The sequence below is a fragment of the Ctenopharyngodon idella genome, chromosome 7 (genome assembly GCF_019924925.1).
Source record: "Ctenopharyngodon idella isolate HZGC_01 chromosome 7, HZGC01, whole genome shotgun sequence".
NCBI lineage: Eukaryota > Metazoa > Chordata > Actinopteri > Cypriniformes > Xenocyprididae > Ctenopharyngodon > Ctenopharyngodon idella.
Genome location: NC_067226.1, coordinates 46,450,833 through 46,470,573, shown reverse-complemented (window position 1 = coordinate 46,470,573; position 19,741 = coordinate 46,450,833). Strand labels below are relative to the sequence as shown.

The following is a 19,741-nucleotide window of genomic DNA, read 5'->3' as shown; positions in this document are numbered from 1 at the left end:
ACATTTGAGTTTCCGCAAGAACCAATGAGGTTCATTCTCGTGTTACGCAGCACATTTGAGCTTCCGCAAGAACCAATGAGGTTCATTCTCATGTTACGCAGCACATTTGAGCTTCAGCAAGAACCAATGAGGTTCATTCTCGTGCTACGCAGTACGTTTGAGCTTCAGCAAGAACCAATGAGGTTCATTCTCGTGTTACGCAGCACATTTGAGATTCCGCAAGAACCAATGAGGTTCATTCTCGTGTTAAGCTGCACGTTTGAGATTCCGCAAGAACCAATGAGGTTCATTCTCGTGTTACGCAGCACATTTGAGCTTCAGCAAGAACCAATGAGGTTCATTCTCGTGCTACGCAGTACGTTTGAGCTTCAGCAAGAACCAATGAGGTTCATTCTCGTGTTACGCAGCACGTTTGAGCTTCTGCAAGAACCAATGAGGTTCATTCTCGTGTTACGCTGCACGTTTGAGTTTCCGCAAGAACCAATGAGGTTCATTCTCGTGTTACGCTGCACGTTTGAGTTTCCGCAAGAACCAATGAGGTTCATTCTCGTGTTACGCAGCACATTTGAGTTTCCGCAAGAACCAATGAGGTTCATTCTCGTGTTACGCAGCACATTTGAGCTTCAGCAAGAACCAATGAGGTTCATTCTTGTGTTACGCAGCACATTTGAGTTTCCGCAAGAACCAATGAGGTTCATTCTCGTGTTACGCAGCACGTTTGAGCTTCTGCAAGAACCAATGAGGTTCATTCTCGTGTTACGCAGCACATTTGAGTTTCCGCAAGAACCAATGAGGTTCATTCTCGTGTTACGCAGCACGTTTGAGCTTCTGCAAGAACCAATGAGGTTCATTCTCGTGTTACGCTGCACGTTTGAGTTTCCGCAAGAACCAATGAGGTTCATTCTCGTGTTACGCTGCACGTTTGAGTTTCCGCAAGAACCAATGAGGTTCATTCTCGTGTTACGCAGCACATTTGAGTTTCCGCAAGAACCCATGAGGTTCATTCTCATGTTACGCAGCACATTTGAGCTTCAGCAAGAACCAATGAGGTTCATTCTCATGTTATGCAGCACATTTGAGCTTCCACAAGAACCAATGAGGTTCATTCTCATGTTATGCAGCACGTTTGAGCTTCCGCAAGAACCAATGAGGTTCATTCTCATGTTACGCAGCACATTTGAGCTTCAGCAAGAACCAATGAGGTTCATTCTCGTGTTACGCAGCACGTTTGAGCTTCAGCAAGAACCAATGAGGTTCATTCTTGTGTTACACAGCACATTTGAGCTTCAGCAAGAACCAATGAGGTTCATTCTTGTGTTACACAGCACATTTGAGCTTCCACAAGAACCAATGAGGTTCATTCTCATGTTATGCAGCACGTTTGAGCTTCCACAAGAACCAATGAGGTTCATTCTCGTGTTACGCAGTACGTTTGAGCTTCCACAAGAACCAATGAGGTTCATTCTCGTGTTACGCAGCACTTCAAAGTTCCTACTGGTGGTGCAAATGCGACCATGAAAATGGTCCTACTGGAAAATTTAAAACGCCTTCGCCATTCTTTCAGAAAATTCAAGAAATGCCTCAGGGTCATCCTGCAGCCACAGGAATTTCACCAGTTTGGATAGCTGTGCAGGTTCCATGGCAGCATTGTCCTTCTACTGGGTTTTCAGATCAGTGTGGCAGGTTTATGGTAACTGGGAAGAAGGGGTCCGAGAGCAGATGCTTCAATATCATGCTTTTATTTAACAAAACACAAAGTAAAACATTAGAGCAGGGCTTTTATGTCCATGTTGTGTCATATTTCCAAATAAAACATCTTATCGAACAAGAAAAAAAAATTAGGGTGGGACTGGATTTTATCCATCCATTGTTGATTAGGAAAAGTGAACATTGCGTACCAGAATGGGAGCAGTCATATCACAGAAAGAGTAAGTTATTACATTTTGATTAAAGGTTACACGGTCAAAAATGTGCATGGATGAATCAAACACAATAAGGCCAATAAGAAGCTTTAAGAATATAAAGAGGGTCAAGTTTTAGATTGATTTAATTCTTGTCCTGCAAAGTTTAGCTTCAACTGTAATGAAACTGACCTGAAAAGGCTAATCAAGATCTTCAAAGTCTAAGATTATGAAGCTAAACTCTGTACTATTTGTAAGGGTTACTTTTGTCAACTTAGGTTACATAGTTATTTTCTAAAATGTTTGCAATCCCTGTGCTAATTTCAGCCTGTGGCTGTGAGTTGATGGCCTGGAGAATAATCCATGTGGCAGCTGTAGGAGGAAAGTGTTCTCTCGGAGAACATTCAGTTCCTGTGTGCTCAGCGCTGATCACGCTCTCATAAGAACATGCATCTGTCCTTCTAACTGTAATCATGAAAAATTAAATGTGTCAAGTGAGTGATGTGCTTGTTTTATTCAATTTCTATAGTGATCATATAAAAACAGCTGTCTGGGGAGAGGGACAGAATGCTTTTTAAATACAGAATTTAATTTCTCATGTTCTTTGCTTTTGATGTTTGGGTAAAATATGGCCCAAAGCATTTTTTTTTTTTTTTTTTTGGTGAGATTCATCTAAAACCCATCACAGCAGCGCAGCAGACAGAAAATTGTATCTCCCTTTTTCCTGAAAATGAATTTTTGATGAATATAACACTTTGAATCCTGTCCTCTTAGTTTCCAGTATAACAGAACCTTTTTTTTACTATTTTAAAAACGTTTATTTTTGCTTCACTGAAAAAAACATGCCTCAACAAAAAGTGTGTGTGTGAGTGGATGACTTTCACCCCACGAGCAATTTTATGATGTTACCACTGTCACCAAAAAAGGGGGGGAAAAAATCAAGGCTACAGGTGGTTCGAACATAATTATTTTGGCATAATATATCTCCATGTAATCTAGGCCATAAAGGTAAAACAAAGGGGGGAAATGCTCTATTTTTAAAGCACTTCTGGCTGCATCTCACACTGCCCTTTGCGGTCTCCTTGCCAACAGCAGTCTTTCCAAAGAACTGATTTCCATATTTGTAGTTGGGAGGGAGTAAACACACACATAAGGGCTTAAGCCATGTTCCTGTCGGCTTCACAGAACTTCAGGGTGACCATGTGACCTTAGTGACAAGAGTAAACAGCACCTCTGTATTCACAGAAGTATTCTGAGTGGTTAGGCTGCTCTAGGCCAAAGTTTTAGGTGGAAAATATAAAGAGTATATTTACCAGTAGAACTAGATTTTTTTATTTGAAGAAAATCTGCGTGGTGCTTGAGCCATGATGTTGCACCTCAATTGTGGATGGTTAGGCTAAGTGATTGCTAGGGTGTAATGGGTGGTTGCTAGGTTTATGTTTAGTGGCTCACCCAACCCTAAATGTCTATGATATTCTAGTCCATAGCTAGTCCCTCCTTTAATGCATTAGTCTAAAACCAGGTGCTTGCGAAGCATTACAAGCAACTTGAGTTATGCAATCAGATTACTTTTTTCAAGTAACTAGTAAAGTAACATTACTTGTAAATTTACAACATATCCAAGATATTTTTTCAAATAAGCAACGCAAGTTCCTTTGTTTTCCCATTGACAGCTCTCCAGTTCCCATGTTGAGATAAATCCTAAGTAAGTGCAGAGGCATTGTGTGTGCTGTGAAGTGACAACCATTTTGTCACTTAGAGGTGTTTGTAGGGTGGTTTCTGACGCGTAAGATCCAAACAAGAAGCGCTTCCATTCCAGTATCAACTTTATTAATCACAAAGCTCATAGAGATCATCTTAAACTCACAGTTCCGATGCACAAACACAGTAAATCCCAACAAGCGTCCACCTGCTCATGTCCTAACATGGCCAGAAATTGATGTGCTTCCCTCCATTACACACCTGACTTCTCTTACTCTCTGGCTACCTATAATAAGAACGACACTCCACCCAGTGTCAAGAAATGGAATTACAACAAACATTCAATACAACAGAATGGGTCTAACACACAGTGTGAACATGATGGTTACTGTAGTTCTAGACTAAAAACAAAAACAGATTCAGTACTAATCAAAATTAATAAAAACTGTGAAATGCAAACTCATAATATTACGCAAACCTGCAATAATTAAATCTTACATATATACATTATGTCTTTGCTGCTGCTGACCTTCGATTGTCCAATTCAACCATACTAATGAGCAAAAATGACTGATGAGGTCTGAGTAAGTAATGACTTAAATTTCCATCTGTTCATGGCACAAATATATCATATATCACCAGAAGATATAACATATACAGCACAAATAAAACCATTTATGCCTTTTTTTCCCCCATTTTTGATTTACTATCTTATTTAGTCCTATTGGCTTTTGCAAAAAACAAAAACAAAAAAAAGCTTTTGCAAAAAAAAAAAAAAAAAAAAAAATGAGGTTAGTTGGCAATGAAACACTTTTTTTTTTTTTTTTTTTGGCAACTATCCCTGCAATACATTTTGTTCTCTTTAAACCCATGTGAGTGCAAGATAATGTGTATGCCAGAGGGAAATGGGAACCTCTCATTCAGTTCATGCATCTATATTCATACAGCTTTACAGAATGAATGAAGTTGACACAGTTGCGGAGGACTTTGTTTAAAAGTCTCAATAAATAATTTGATGGGGTAACAGTTGTCAGTTGTCTGAAACCTCAGGCTTCCATCTTCCCCTTGACCCCCTCTGATCTGTCCGTCATAAAGTCTAGCAGGTCCATGGTTCCTGTGCATCACACATTTCACCCATGAGAGAGCAGGCCTGCCTAGTGCCTCCGGCAAAGTACAGGCCCAGTGAATAACTCAGGTCGAGGTAACAGGTCCGGTCACTCTCTTTTATTTGTCTGAAGTTTAGTTGCACTTATGAAAGAACCTGAGAGCATAGATCATGGAAGAATGACTAGGTCATGTGTTATACTAAATTTCATCACGGTGGATCTATAAATACAAATATGTATCGGTACTGAAATATTAAAATATCTTCACTCCAATTGTCGCATTTTCTGTCACCATTCGACATTTTCCCCCTCAAGCGTGGAAACTAGTTTCCTTTCGATACAGTTCACTCACATTGCGTCAGCTCTCTAACGCTTATGGGGAAACTCAGTTTTCTCCGAATCCTGAAGCCAGGTTCACGTTTTGCACCTGCGCAGACAAATAGCATTTCAGCTGCAAGTCACACAGGAATGCAATATCATCAGAATCTTTCTCTTTCAATGCGAAGATCATATCTTGCTGCTCCGAAGAAGGCTGAAGCCTCTATACACGCCTCTTCCTTCTTGCCGTTGATAGAACTTCACAGCGGACAAATAACGCTTCAGCACCAGCTGATTCAGCGATCTCCCCTGCAGCCATCCGGCGACTAATAAGAGCAAATTTCTAAGCAAATTTCCTATTTTTTCAAATTTCCTTGTGAATGTGGCTCGTGCAGGGCTCTCCCAGGAGCATGCCCTTAAAATTAGGAGCATGGCAACCTCGTTCAAGGTTTCAGAAGCTGTTGGGCCTCATGGCAGCAGCTTCTTCAGTCGTTCCGCAGGGTCTGCTCCACATGCAACCACTCCAGCTCTGGTTAAAGGCCCATGTCCCACCTTGTGCGTGGCGCATGGGCTGACATCCTCAAGGTGACCCATCCTCAAGGCCTTGGTCCCTTGGAAATCACCCCACTTTTACCAGAACGGGATAACACTGGGCTCGGTTTCCAGAAGGAAAGTGGTCATAACAGACACCTCTAAGACGGGCTGGGGCGCCCTGTGTGACAGCAGAATAGCCTTCGGCTCAATTTAGCTCCCCCAACCAGAGTTGTGGAAACTGCATGTTTGACTCCTCAACGGGAGCCGCCAGGCCTTCCCCAAGGGGTCATGAGAACGATCTCAGAGGCGAGGGTCCCTTCCACAAGGCGCCTTTACGCACAGAAATGGTCTATTTTCTCAACCTTAGCTCGGAAACTAGACCCTACTAATTACGAGATTGTGTCAGTACTCACGTTTTTGCAGAAGATGCTGGACGGTAGGCGTGCCCCCTCCACGCTCAAACTGTATGTGGCAGCTATCGCGGTGAATCATGCCCTGATAGCTGGCCAATCGATTAGGAAACACGACCTGGTTGTTAAGTTTCTCAGAGCAGCTAGGAGGTTGAATCCTCCCCGTCCTTGCTCGGTCCCATCGTGGGACCTCTCGACAGTTCTTAGAGCACTTCAGGACTCTCCCTTTGAGCAGCTCAAGATGACTGACCTTCGGTCCCCCCCCTTAAGACTGCCCTCTTGCTGGCTTTAGCATCAGTCAAGCGAGTTGGCGATCTGCAAACCTTCCTGCCTTGAATTCGGTCCTAACGACAGTAAAGTGGTCCTTAGGCAAAGAAAAAGTTACATGCCAAAAGTACTTTCTACCCCATTCAGAACGCTGGTGATAGCACTGTCAGCTCTTCCCCTCGTGGAGAAAGCAGGCACCACACCCACTCTGTCCCGTCAGGGTGCTTTAGCCAATTTCAGCAATCAGAGCAGTTTGTCAGCTTAGGAGCAAAGGATTTCCAGATGGATTGTGGATGGGATAGTGTTGGCTTACAAGTCCGTGGACTTGTTGTGCCCCTTGGGAGTTAGGACCTACTCCACTAGAGGTATGGCCTACCTTGGGCATGGTCCAGCGGAGTCTCTATCACAGATATCTGTGTGGCAGCCGGCTGGTCCTCACTGTCCACTTTCATCAGATTTTACAACCTGGACATCCCTGCTCTTCAAGCACGGGTGTTGTCAGTCTGAAATGCTTGAGTACTGTGTAGTCAGGCTCTGACTGAGCCTCTTATGCAGCTGGGCAAGGGGCCCTCAATCGAGTACCCCTAGCAGTCGGCTCGCTATTGGATTAAGTTCCCCATAAGCATCAGCGAACTGACGCAATGCGAGTGAACCATATCGAAAGGAAATGTTTATGGTTCCGAGTTAACGGGAATGAGCATTGAGTAGCTTGCTGTGCTACAACGCTGCACAGCGAATCATGCTAGCCCCTCCTCAGTCGGAAGATTTTGACGATATGGCATTCCTGCGTGACTTATATAAACCTTCAACTTCACCCTTTTTGGCGGGCTGAAATGCCATTTGTCAGGGGAGGTGCACAGACGTGAACCAATCAGGCTTCAGAATTCAGAGAAAACAGAGTTTTCCCCATATGCGTTAGCAATACTCATTCTTGTAAACTCAGGGAACCTGGGTTACGTGAGTAACCATAAGCGTTTATACAATGTGTAGTGCGTCCGTGACTGTCCAAAGCTCGTGAATATGAGGCACACTATTGGTTGTTGGTTGCTAAGCATCTAACTCTAAGGGTTGGTTCACACAGAACGCGTTTTTGCTTTGAAAAACGTGAGACGCGGGCAGTGGAATGGGGAAAAACCGCAAGGTCTAGAGATGCGTCTTTTAAAAATTGAACTTATTTTAACTTGAGCGACGCGTTTTTACAGCGGTGTGTCGTGCGTGAGAAATGTGAGAAATGTGAGCACAACTGTCAAACATGTTCGTCTAGCGCAGGGGTGTCAAACATACGGCCCGCGGACCGAATACGGCCCACAGAGTTGTCCAATCCGGCCCAAGGGATGATTTGAACTAGCCTATAATAAAAAATAGAGATACACTATTCTGGGCTTGCAAACAAACTGCTTTGTAATAATTTCCCAAAATTTAATTTGTATGGAAATATTTATGAAGTCTGTAAACAGGATGTTAACACAGGTACATGCTGAATACGGTTACAATGAGGAGAACAGACATGCCAGAGGAAATACTGTACCATGCACAAGCTCACTATATCAAGAATAATATAAATATTAAATTGGGGTTGATATGAATGCATCTCTGAAAGGAACTGTCTTCAGAAAAGTTGATGGCTTTTTCTCTTATCTCCGTATAAAGTAGTAGCCTATTTATCGACGTAGCTTTGCTTTGTGTGTAGCGGTAACCATGGAAATGCTATATCACTGATGTTCCACAAGCGCCACCTACTGTCAGAGAGTGAATCTGCATTTTCATTCAGTCCATCTGCTGATTTTGTTTTGTGCAAAGCTAAAGTCAGACCATGCTGTTTTTGCTGTTAATCTTGAAATTATACAATAATTTAAATTAAAAACAACTGCTCATGTGCATAACATCTTTGTTGGGATTGTGACAAAATGCAGTGTTTGCCTCTAATATCAAAGAGCTACACATATTTTTTGAACAAATAAACAAATAGATTTGCTTTAAAAAAAAAAATTGCAACCAGTATCAGAATCAGCCAATTTGCTTCTAAAAAAATTGGAATTGGCCATGAAAAATCAAAATAGGTGCATCACTAATAAAAAATACTAAATAAAGCATTATTTTAAAAATCTAATAGTTTTTTCACTGTAAAAACAAAGGCAGTTTTAAAGAGCAGCGTACTAGCTTTCTTGCAAATGAATTTGTTGTTTATGTGATTAATATTAATGCAACTCAAAAAAAAAAAAAAAAAAAAAAAAAAAAGATAATTCGGCCCGCACATTGTTAATTTTTTTCCAATCTGGCCCTCAACCTGAAATGAGTTTGACACCCCTGGTCTAGTGCATTTACATATAATGGAAAAGTAGTGAAGTTGAATGGAAAAACACGTTCTGTTCGAATGACCCCTAATAACACTGCAACACAAGCACTCTGAGAGACGATGGCACGGATCAGGGAGGAGGTTCTGTCTGTTTTCCAAGCTCAACCAGAAATGTAAATGTGTCTTTAAAAAAATTGTCTGACACATAGGATCACTTGTAGGTGTTGATACAACATACTAATGACAAAACAACAGTCACAGTGAATAAGATATTTATAAAAATGACTCATTTTAAAAAATATTTTCACACTTCTCTTGCTAGCATTTGCTGAATATATGCAACATGTTTTGTTTACAAGCTTTGCATATTTATTTGTGTTTGTGAGTGAGAGTTTGGTGCAACATGGTGGTGAGTAAACAGACAAAATGTCCTGTTTTCTTCTAGTTAATACTGAAGAGGGGTAACGTACACAAATGGAATCTGTGTGGCAACAATAAACAGTATAGTAACTCTTGGCTTTGGTATAAGCATTTTCTGAAGATCAGGTATGGGTGTTTCTAAATCCTCCTCACAATTTGTTACAAACAAGGATTATCCAGGTTGATTTGGAAATGTTGTCACAACACAAGGAACACACCTATCCATCCAAGGATTAATGAAAGGTGTGGGTTGCCTCATGGAAATAAAGACGTTGTTTCCATGAGGCAACCCAAAGGTAATGGTGATTTGTTTAGCTGATCATGTAGTAGCATGTAGTGTGTATTTGCAAGGTGTAATATCTAAACACTGTACATTTTATGGTGTTCTTTCCAAAAACATTTAGTACTTTACAATTTAAAGTACTAAAGAAAGGTGCATGTCATACTGTAGTTTAATTTCATTGCACTCTGAGTGATATTTTAATTGATCTTTGAAACAGATAAATAAAACAGATTTTATAGGGCCCTACTGTATGAGTGTTATATATATATATATATATATATATATATATATATATATAATTGTGTGTCTCAGAGCAACACTGTAGTGTTTCATTCCTGAATTATTCTGTTTTTGAACTAATTATTTGAGTCTATGATTCAATGACCCATTCATAAGACAGTCACTTCCTTCCTTTCTAAATGAAGCAGGTGTTTTGAACAAATCGTTTGCATGAATGATTCAATGAATCACTCTTTAAGACAGGGACTTGCTGCCACCTAGTGGCAGTTTTAGTTTATTTATCCATGACAGGCCTAAACCAGCCAAGGAATCAATCAGCACAAAATCAAAATAACATTTAATTATAGTATTAAAATAAATAAATAAATAAATAAATAAAAATCCCCAAAAATATAGAGATATCAGTTTTTGTCAATATCGAACACCCCTAATCCGCAGTCACAGAAAAGTCACTGGTTTAACTTTGCTTAAAGCAAATTGTATTCCTTTTTTCAGTTGGCTACAAAGAGCATAGGTTTCAGCTTGGTCTGCCTGACAGGCTTAGCAAATACAAAATGATCAAAATAACATTTGCTTTATTGTAATTAACAGTGCACCAGTAATTTTTTCTTTAAGCTGGAGATGCTCACTATGGTAGACGTCTTGTCTTATACTGATACTGCGTTGTACGAATGTAGCGACACGCAAATTTCCATTGCTATTGTAGAAATGCCATATCCACTGTCGATTATGATTTAGTGATATGACCTGAATCTCTATCACATGTGAGTCTTCATCATTTTAAACTTTTTTTTTTTTTTTTTGATAAGGAATAAATTACTGAGTGCACCTTTAAAGTTTGAATGGCTTTTCAATTTGTAGTTAAATATAGAAATTTTATGAAAAAAGCTACAGTTAAAAAATAAGGTTATGTCAGAAACTGAGTGAGGCTGGGAGTTTGTGTGATGGATTCAAGGTCTAGAAATAAAAGTGAGATTTAACAAACAGCATAAGCCACATCCTTTGGAATTACGTACAGTAAAGTTCAGAAATGTAATGAAATCAAATGCACTACCACAGTGATTTGCACTAGTAACATTTTACATACAAATCTTGAGCAGAGCGGATTTATTCAAATTCATACATTCCTTTAACTCCAGGGCATAAAATAACATTTATAACAGATACATTGCCAAGAATTTACAACACCAACAAGGCATGTCATGCCTAAAACATAATCCATTTTTATAAGAGTCTTATAAATGAATGTTGTGTTCCGAACTGATGCTTAAGAAAATGTTGCATAAGACCATTAGTTCCCAGGGGTAAATGCAGAATGTTACACTTTATGAGAGTCCAAACTCTCTGACAGCACATCAGATTTGGCGTATGAGCTTTCGTTTTAGGTCTGTGGTTTTGCCATTTTCTCTGTGGCTCTATGGTCAGCACCCACTGCCTCTGCTACACACGTAAAACCTTGTGCCCTGTTAAAAAACAAACAAATGTGTAACAAACCATTATGTTTGTTAATATCTAGAGCAGTGGTTCCCAAACCTGTCCTGGAGGACCCCCAGCCCTGCACATTTTGTATGTCTCCCTATTTCTGACACACCCATTTCAGGTCTTGCAGTCTCTACTAATGAGCTCATGAGTTGAATCAGGTGTGACAGATGAGGGAGACAAAATGTTCAGTGCTGGGGGTCCTCCAGGACAGGTTCGGGAACCACTGATCTAGAGAAATGGAAAAAACATTTGTATGCTCACTTCAACAGATCGTCCAGTTCTCTCTTGATTTTGTTGACTACAGGTGGACCCTGGTACACTAGAGCCGTGTAGAGCTGCACTAGAGAAGCTCCCGCACGGATCTTATCCAGGGCGTCCCGTCCACTGGCCACTCCACCGACTCCAACAATCGGCAACTTCCCTACAAACTCACACAAAAGCTTATTTCCTTATTAATCAAATTCACTTTGTACATTTAAATTAGGGCTGTACACATTTATCGAATTATCGCTACATCTATAGAAGTCATATTTTCATATGTATACTCAGGGCTTGACATGAACTTTTTTGCTCACCAGTCACTGTGGCTAGTGGTTTTCTAAAGTTACTAGCCACTCAGCATTTTCACTGGCCACAATTTTTAAATCAATACTATTGGGAAAAACTGCCATATAAATATTTTTAATATTATCTCATAATTTGGTAGCAGGTTTGTTAGGCTGCTGTCACTTTAAGACCTGACGCACGGATCTGTTATACTGTTACACGTTTTCTTTCTCAACTGTTTACATTCACTTAAAACATAACTGACTGTGTTTACATGAATACTCGCCAAGACCGGCATTTTGACATTATTTTGTGTGTATTTGACTCTTTAAGTGCAATAAGCAGCGAAAAATAACTCAATTTAGTACTAAGAGGCGGCTTTATGTGCGCGTATGTTGTAACGTAAATCATTTCTAAACCTACGCCAACACAGAAGTATACATCAATACGTTTCTAAATATGAAAATTTATGTTTGCATGTTTTGATGTTCACATGTTCTTGTTCAAGAAATTACAGTGGCTGTAGCATTTCTATTGTAAAGTGGCAGCCAAATATTCAAGATTGAGTGGACATTTGAATTAAATGTTTGGCTAATAGTATTAAACAAGGATTTGATCATGCTGTAAAGTGTAACAACAATCACCAGGCCGTTGGAACCCTCTGCAGGCATTTGTTATAATACATAATGTACATAAGTTGATTGTTTATAATATGTATTTTAACTAGTGCTGTCAAATCGATTAATCGTGATTAATCGCATCGAACATAAGTTTGTTTAATGTGTGTGTATAGATTATTATATTTATATGTGTGTATACATACAGACATATATAATATATATATATATAAATATAATATTATGTAAACAAACTTATTTTAGATGTGATTATTCGCGATTCATAGATTTGACAGCACTAATTTTAAGTGTTGTTCAATAAAACCAAATGATTACCCGCTTTTGATACTTTGTTTGAACCAATAATTATTGCCTCATTGTTATTATATATGTATTTTAAATCATTTTAAAGGCTATTGTTTACTTAGGTATATTTTTATTACGACAATAAAGTATGAATTACTCGTCAAAATAATCGACTGATTACTCAATTACCAAAATAATCGTTAGTGACAGCCCTATGTATGTGTAAAGATAAAATTTTTAAAGATAAAAATAAGGCTTTGATTTTTCAGGGTTTAAGGGTACCTTGGGTCAATGTGTACATCTCTCGCACTGTTTGAGTAGACAGCTCCTTCAGAGGCTGACCACTAAGTCCTCCTATTTCATGTTTTTTGGGGTCTTTAAGAGTGTCTGGCCTGGAAACAGTGGTGTTGGAAACCATTAAACCATCAACGCCAACCTAAAAAAACCGCACAAAGCACAAAAAAATTCCTATATTTTTGCAACTTGCCCATCTTGTAAATCATCAACCATTTTTCCACATATTTGTTTGACCTGTGAATTATATGGAAGACTGACCTCCATGATGACCTCAGCAATGTCTTGCTTGTCCTGTGTAGAAAGATCCGGGGCGATCTTCACCACCACAGGCGGTCGCTTCTCCATCCGCAAAGAATCCCGCTCTTTAAGCACCTGAATAACCACCAAGATCAAATGATGAAAATGTAAGGCTATTTAACACAAAGGACATTCATTTGTTTTAATGCAAGATACAACCTGTATCTGACAATACAGATTTCACTTGATCTGTAATATGTATCAACAGGAAGAGATTCCTCTACACTGTGGTATGGATGTTGTTGAGAGTAGCTACTGTGCACATCTGTAAACATTTAATGCAATTTTCCATCCTTCAATGTTCATTCAGCACTGAAATGAAGTACTACCTTGTCCAGAAGGTGGCGCAGTTCTTCCTTGCCCTGTAGGTCTCTAAGGCCGGGAGTGTTGGGGCTGCTCACATTCACGACCAGGTAGTCAGCAAGAGGGCCCAGTGTCCGCACTCCCTCCACGTAATCTGACACCGCATCTGCAGAAAGCTTGTTCTTCCCAAGATTGATGCCAAGAGGTTTACCTGCTGATAATGGACATTTATGCTGTTACAGAGAAGCATGACTTTCCTGGCAAAGCTGCTCAGATGTATTCAAATAAGTAGGAAAAAGCAGTGAATGTCTTTATTTCCAAGGCATTAAGGGAAATTGTGTTATGTAAAGATATTTTCACAGCGTTAAAATAAAGGAGCCTCATACCCAAATACACCTGCTGCTTTTACAATAAATAAGACTAAACTGAAGTAGTTTTGTGTCTGTTATTTACCTTTCGTTAGTTCTGACTGCACATGCTTTCTGACTTTCAACCTTTCTTGCACCACAGAAAGGCCACAACTATTGAATCCATATCTGAAATATACACAAAACACACTACAGTTGTAAATATTAGTGCGATATTTACACTACAATAATTATACAATTATAATATTTGACATTTACTTAGTAAGTACCATGTTTTGGAGAAACTCTCAGGATGGTATTCTTTGAAGCACCATGTAAATATCTGACTTTGATAATCATGAATATACTTTCCATCTGACACAATCACTGTATCATGGTACTACTACAGTATTACTAACTATTTTGAGTCAAGTTTAAGTCTATTGGCCTTTTTACAATTGCTTATAAAAACGCAATTAAAGCCATCATTCATGTCCGCAGCATAAACAATGTGGCACGTGTGTAGTAGTGATGATGCTACAGTTTAATATGTAGGTTAGTGGTTTGTTCAAATACTAAGCATTTTAAAAGAGAAAGTCCAGTCTTAAACTTTCAAATGGCGAGCAGCATTTGGCATTCAAAACCAGCAACATGGACAAACACCACTCATTTACTCCATCTGGAGGGACTCCACCCTTGTTTGAATGCCTGTGAAGAACCTGTGCAGAACACTGGCTGACGATACTGGTGCGCAACTAATATTAATGACATTTTTATTATTTGAAGTTAACATCAGCAAATTAAACAGACCGAAGAGAATATTTCCTTTATTCACTTGAAAATAGAAAACATCATCCAGTCAGAAATTGTTGGGTTAAGTGTTAATTAGTTCTATAAATAATGCATTATACTCATCACACAATACAAGATGAAGAAGAAACCGTGAAAGGGTAAAAAAATTACATTCTGAGAGTTTGGATAGCATGGTAGGTTTGTCTAGCCACACCTGTTAATGACTGCCTGGTCTTCCTCCAGCCTGAACACACGTGGCTTTGGGTTTCCATCCTGCGCCTTTGGGGTGACAGTCCCCACCTCCACAAAACCAAAGCCCAGTCTATAGAGGCCATCCACTGCCTCACCGTGCTTGTCAAAGCCTGCTGCTATCCCAACTGGGTTCTGGAATTTTCGACCCATCACATGCACTTCCTGATGGAAAAAAATAAAAATAAAAAATGACTGACTTTTCCTGAGATATTAATAAAACTGTCATGACCCACAGAACCGATAAAGGTTTTTCAAATGACCTATGCCAAAATCTAGAGTGTCCAATATAACACTTATACACTTCATGGCCAAGCATGTTGACAGCCACTGCGAAATTAAAGTGAAAACTAGGGCTGTTGATTTAATATTAGTTATGGGAAAAAATAACGAGTTAAAAATATTAAAGCATTTAACGCACCCGCCTGATAGAGGACAGTCCCAACATTAACTGCAGCCAATTTGGAATCTCTAGCTCAATCCCTCTAGCGCCACCACCTGTCCAAAGTTTCACTCATGTTTATGCTTTTGAATCGTAAGGGCTAGAAACGAAATTCCTCTGATCCCTTGGCTCAAGATGATTCAACTGCACACGAGACGTCATTTTCTGTAATGAAAATTTTCCTGCTAAATCTTCCCGCCAAAAAAATAAAAACTTTTTCTAACTCCTCCTAGACAGTTCATCTGATTTTAATGAAAATCTAATCGGATCATCTTCAGATCATGCTGGCAAAGTTATAAAAACCTTTTTGATAATCCCAACCGTTCTTGAATAATGCGTGAACGAATATGATGAAGAGCACACCAAATTGGATGTGAGGCTATATTTACACAACGCTTTTTTATTTTATTAATGACAACGATTCAGCCGTGTCTTTTAAACCTCTGACAAAATCATACCAGAACATTCAGATCTGTGAGCCAGAGAGAGCAGTTTTGAACCACACAGTAGTTATTTCTCTGTGTTACAAACATTCAAATCATCACAGAAGTACTGAGATAAAAGTTTAAAGTTAGGATATAAACACTGATGTCTACGATAGCAATCAAAATAGAGAAAACCACTTTTTGAAACGAACTTGGCGCTTCAAATAACAGTTGTATCAATTACATCTTACGCCACTAGGTGGCGACAAGTGTCTGTTAAAAATGTTTGTAATTGAATCATTTATTCAAAAGCTACCTACTTCTCTTCCATGCCAGTCTCCAACACTGTTCACGTGAGCACATGACACATGCGTGTGATGCTGACGCAGGAGCCGGCCAATACCGAGCCAGCGTTTTGATGTAGAACCCGGAAGCACTGCACTGTGTTTACAACGTGAACATCATTGGAGACTGACACGGAAGAGAAGAAATTCTTGAATAAAGTCATTATTTTTTTGGGGTTTTTTGGTGCACAAAAAGTATTATCGTCACATCATAACATTAAGGTTGAACCACTGTAGTCACATGCACTATTTTAACAATGTCTTTACTACCTTTCTGGACCTTGAAAGTGCTAATTGAAATGCTTTCTATGGGAGGTCAGAAAGTGCTCGGATTTCATCAAAAATATCTCAATTTGTGTTCTGAAGATGAACGAAGGTCTTACGGGTGTGGAACGACATGAGGGTGAGTAATTAATGACAGAATTTTCATTTATGGGTGAACTAACCCTTTAAGTGGCAAAAAGTTTAGGCCGTGGCTGTTGGTGTCATGTGCAGTAGCCTACAGTAAAATGTGTTTCCCGACATAATCGTAAGGATAACGTTTTCCTAACATTATGAAGAGTACTATCTGGATGTATTAAGTGAAATATGATGGAAACAATAGAAATAACTTAATTTGTATAGCACATTTCAGCAATATAGCACTATATAAGTATACGTATGCAAAATGCCCGTCTGACTGGGACTTCTAAAGGGAATTTCACACAGGTTCTGGCTTTTATAAATCTGAAAACATTTGTACACATGCCTGCCTTTTGTGTATGTCCACACAAGATACACTCAAATTATTTTACACAATGGTAATTTAATTTACTCAAAAATATTTGTAAATTTTAAAATTGACACACCTTTGTTAATAGGCCAATTTGGCATAGTTATCGGCCAGGGCCAACTATCTCAAATGATTAATCAGCATCGTCAACAACACAGCAGTCTATCACTAGTGTATAACACACTGACCAGTGAGGCTGGGTCCTTGTAGTTGTTGAGAGGCACAAGTCCAAGACCAATCAACCGGACAGCCATGACATGAGCCGTCTCTGCTCCCACAAACCTCTGCAGCACTGGCATGAGAGCATTGGCATAGAAGCGCTCGTCTCCGGAGACGGTGAGGTGTCCCAGGAACAGGGCACTGCCACATCCTATGATCTTTAAGGCATCTTTCGCTTGTTTCTGCAAAGAGCAAAAGAGGATACTTGAGTAACAAGAGACCATCCTTTTTTCTAAAATCCATTACCTGCTGATCTCACAATAAGACTACACTCCCATTTTAAAAGAAAGGATCCCAAGTGCACACTATAAGGTCATTCCGTGTCAACTCAACCAGAGTCGGGTTGACAGCTGTTGTTGACCAGGTTGATTAATCATTTGAGATAGTTGGCATTGGCTGATAGCTATACCAAATTGGCCTATTAACAAAGTTGTGTCAGTTCTAAAATTGACCCCGGCTCAAATGTTTGATTTTGATCTATTTTTTCTGGTGAAAGAAATGCATAGATAAAGAATAAAGCCCAATTATTAAATGTCAGGGATGTATATTTACTAAGTACTCCACTATTTTGTGAAGGGGGTCAGAATGACAATTTTCACCTGAGATTTGGAGCCAAATTACAGGCTGGTAAATTGACTTTAGAAAGATGGCAGAACCATTATTTTATTTTTATACAGAGATTGGTAGGTCTATTAGTAAAATCTGTTGACTTTAGCAATCTTTGTTACATTATATGCCAACGGTGACCGTTCAAAAATGGGAAAAATCACTTCTTTGCCTCAAGTTTCCATGGCTGTAACAGTAACTCAAGAAGTATTAAAGATATCTTAATATCCTTTTAGATTCTGGTTCTTAACAAACCTTTCTTTTGGTATCTTAATTTTTAAGGCCCAACATGGTTCATTTTCAGACATACGGGGATCTCAACGTGGCTACAGGAGTAAATTGGTAAATTGTATATTTTCAGTGGTCAAAACCCAGATGTGGGTCACTACAGCTGATACTTTTCGCTTTTTGAAAAGAGTAAAATCTGAAGAACAAATATTGATAAAACTAGAAATGTATGTCATTTTTTCTAACAACACAACTGCATATAGAGCATACCTGTCTGAGTGCCATAAATATTCTTTTTCCAAAGTGTGCATGCCTGTAACTCTAAAAGTATTAAAGATATCTTAATATCCTTCTAGATTCTCATTCTTAATAATCTTTTCTTTCGTAATTTTCATTTTTAAGGCCCTATATGGTTCAATCCCATAGATATGGAGATCTCAATGCGGCTCCATGTCCAAATTGTTGAATTTTACCCATTTTCAATAGTCGAAAACCAAATGTAGACACTTTTCAAACAGCTGATTACACTTATTGTGTTTAAAGAGGAATGCCTGAAGAACAAATACTACTGAAACTAGAAATGTATCTTGTTTCTCTCTATCAAAATATCAACACACCGCTCACACATGCCAAAAGTTTGCATGTCTGTATAACTCAAGAAGTATTAAATATATCTTAATATTTTAGATTCTTATTCCTATGAAACTTTTCTTACGGAATCTTCATTTTTAAGGCCCTGTATGGTTCAATCCCAAAGATATTGGGATGTCAATGCGGCAGCATGTAGCTCCTATACTGCATACTTGAACTCTTGGTTGCTTCAACAAAATCCCTTCTTTCAAATATCTCTAAAATTGATTCAAATATAGATTATACACTTTTGAGAGCAAGTTAATGTGCCACAATCTGACCACTTCAGTGTATTTTTGGCACTCAGAGAGGTATGTTCTATGCAAATGTTCTATGCAAAAAAAAACACAAAAAGTGATTTTTCACATTTTTGAACGGTCACCGTTGGCATATAATGCAACAAAGATTGCTAAAGTCAACAGATTTTACTAATAGACCTACCAATCTCTGTAAAAATAAAATAATGGTTCTGCCATCTTTCTAAAGCCATTTTTACCCCCCTGTAAATTAATTTGACTCCAAATCTCAGGTGAAAATTGTCTTTACAAAATAGTGGATTACTTAATAAATATACATTCATGACATTTAATATTTTGGTTTTCATCACTATTTATGTTTGTCTTTTAGAATTTTTTTTTAACAATACCAAAAAATTGAGCCGTGGAAGTTTCTTAAATTTGACTGATTTGACACGGAATGACCCTATAAACGTAAACTAAAGCTCAAAACCATGTTTGTAGGCACGTGCACGATTTTGCCTTTAGTACGGAAATGTAAACACAAGGCTTACTGATCATATTCACACAATTTAACTTGGACAATCAGGAGCGTATTCAATACGTTTGAGACGCAAAACATCGAAAAGTGCCACATATGACAGCTGTAAATGCATATTCTGCTCGAGCTGATGACACTTTAAAAAAACACAATAACAAACTTTATCTAAGAGCAGCAGCTTATTCACCTTCAGTCGTCCCGCCATGAGTGTTGCATGACACCATCCAAACAACGTGCACGCTTCGATAGTCACTTCCTGGACGAAATCTCGCGAGAATAGCGTAGCCCCGAGAGCGAAATTCACAAAATATTTGTTATATAACACAGCTAAATGTGTGATATTAACAGTTAATTGAGAGGGATTATTCATATAACACGCAAAACTGTCAATTGTGACTATTATTAACACAGTCGTGTAATATATTTTTAAATATTAGAATATTTAATATAATTACTATTAGAATCTTATTATATAAAATAATGTATGAAAACGTGTCATGTTTTAGGACCTGGTACTATGGTACCTCCATGGCTTTTTTTTTTTTTTTTTTTACATGTACCATAGTGTTTTTGAAGTATTTTGGAA

The 19,741-nt window shown here is 38.7% G+C and overlaps 1 protein-coding gene across 1 annotated transcript; it reads right to left on the bottom strand.

The window, feature by feature from the left end:
• Nucleotides 1–10,568: 10,568 nt before the first annotated feature.
• On the bottom strand, nt 10,569–19,464 carry dhodh (dihydroorotate dehydrogenase). The gene is made up of 9 exons (XM_051898463.1): nt 19,343–19,464; nt 16,884–17,096; nt 14,678–14,877; nt 13,778–13,860; nt 13,351–13,538; nt 12,983–13,096; nt 12,710–12,863; nt 11,220–11,379; nt 10,569–10,939 (listed from the first exon to the last, which is right to left on the bottom strand). The coding sequence occupies exons 1-9, from the start codon at nt 19,358–19,360 to the stop codon at nt 10,858–10,860; spliced, it is 1,212 nt and encodes a 403-aa protein (XP_051754423.1). The 5' UTR covers nt 19,361–19,464; the 3' UTR covers nt 10,569–10,857.
• Nucleotides 19,465–19,741: the final 277 nt, after the last annotated feature.

Bases quoted from the DNA above. Each gene is read 5' to 3' on its own strand.
- dhodh (XM_051898463.1), bottom strand. The intron at 14,878-16,883 runs GTCAGTGTGTTA...TTTTTCCATCAG, and splicing joins ACAAGGACCCAGCCTCACTG to GAAGTGCATGTGATGGGTCG. The intron at 10,940-11,219 runs GTGAGCATACAA...GTTTTTTAACAG, and splicing joins GAACTGGACGATCTGTTGAA to GGCACAAGGTTTTACGTGTG.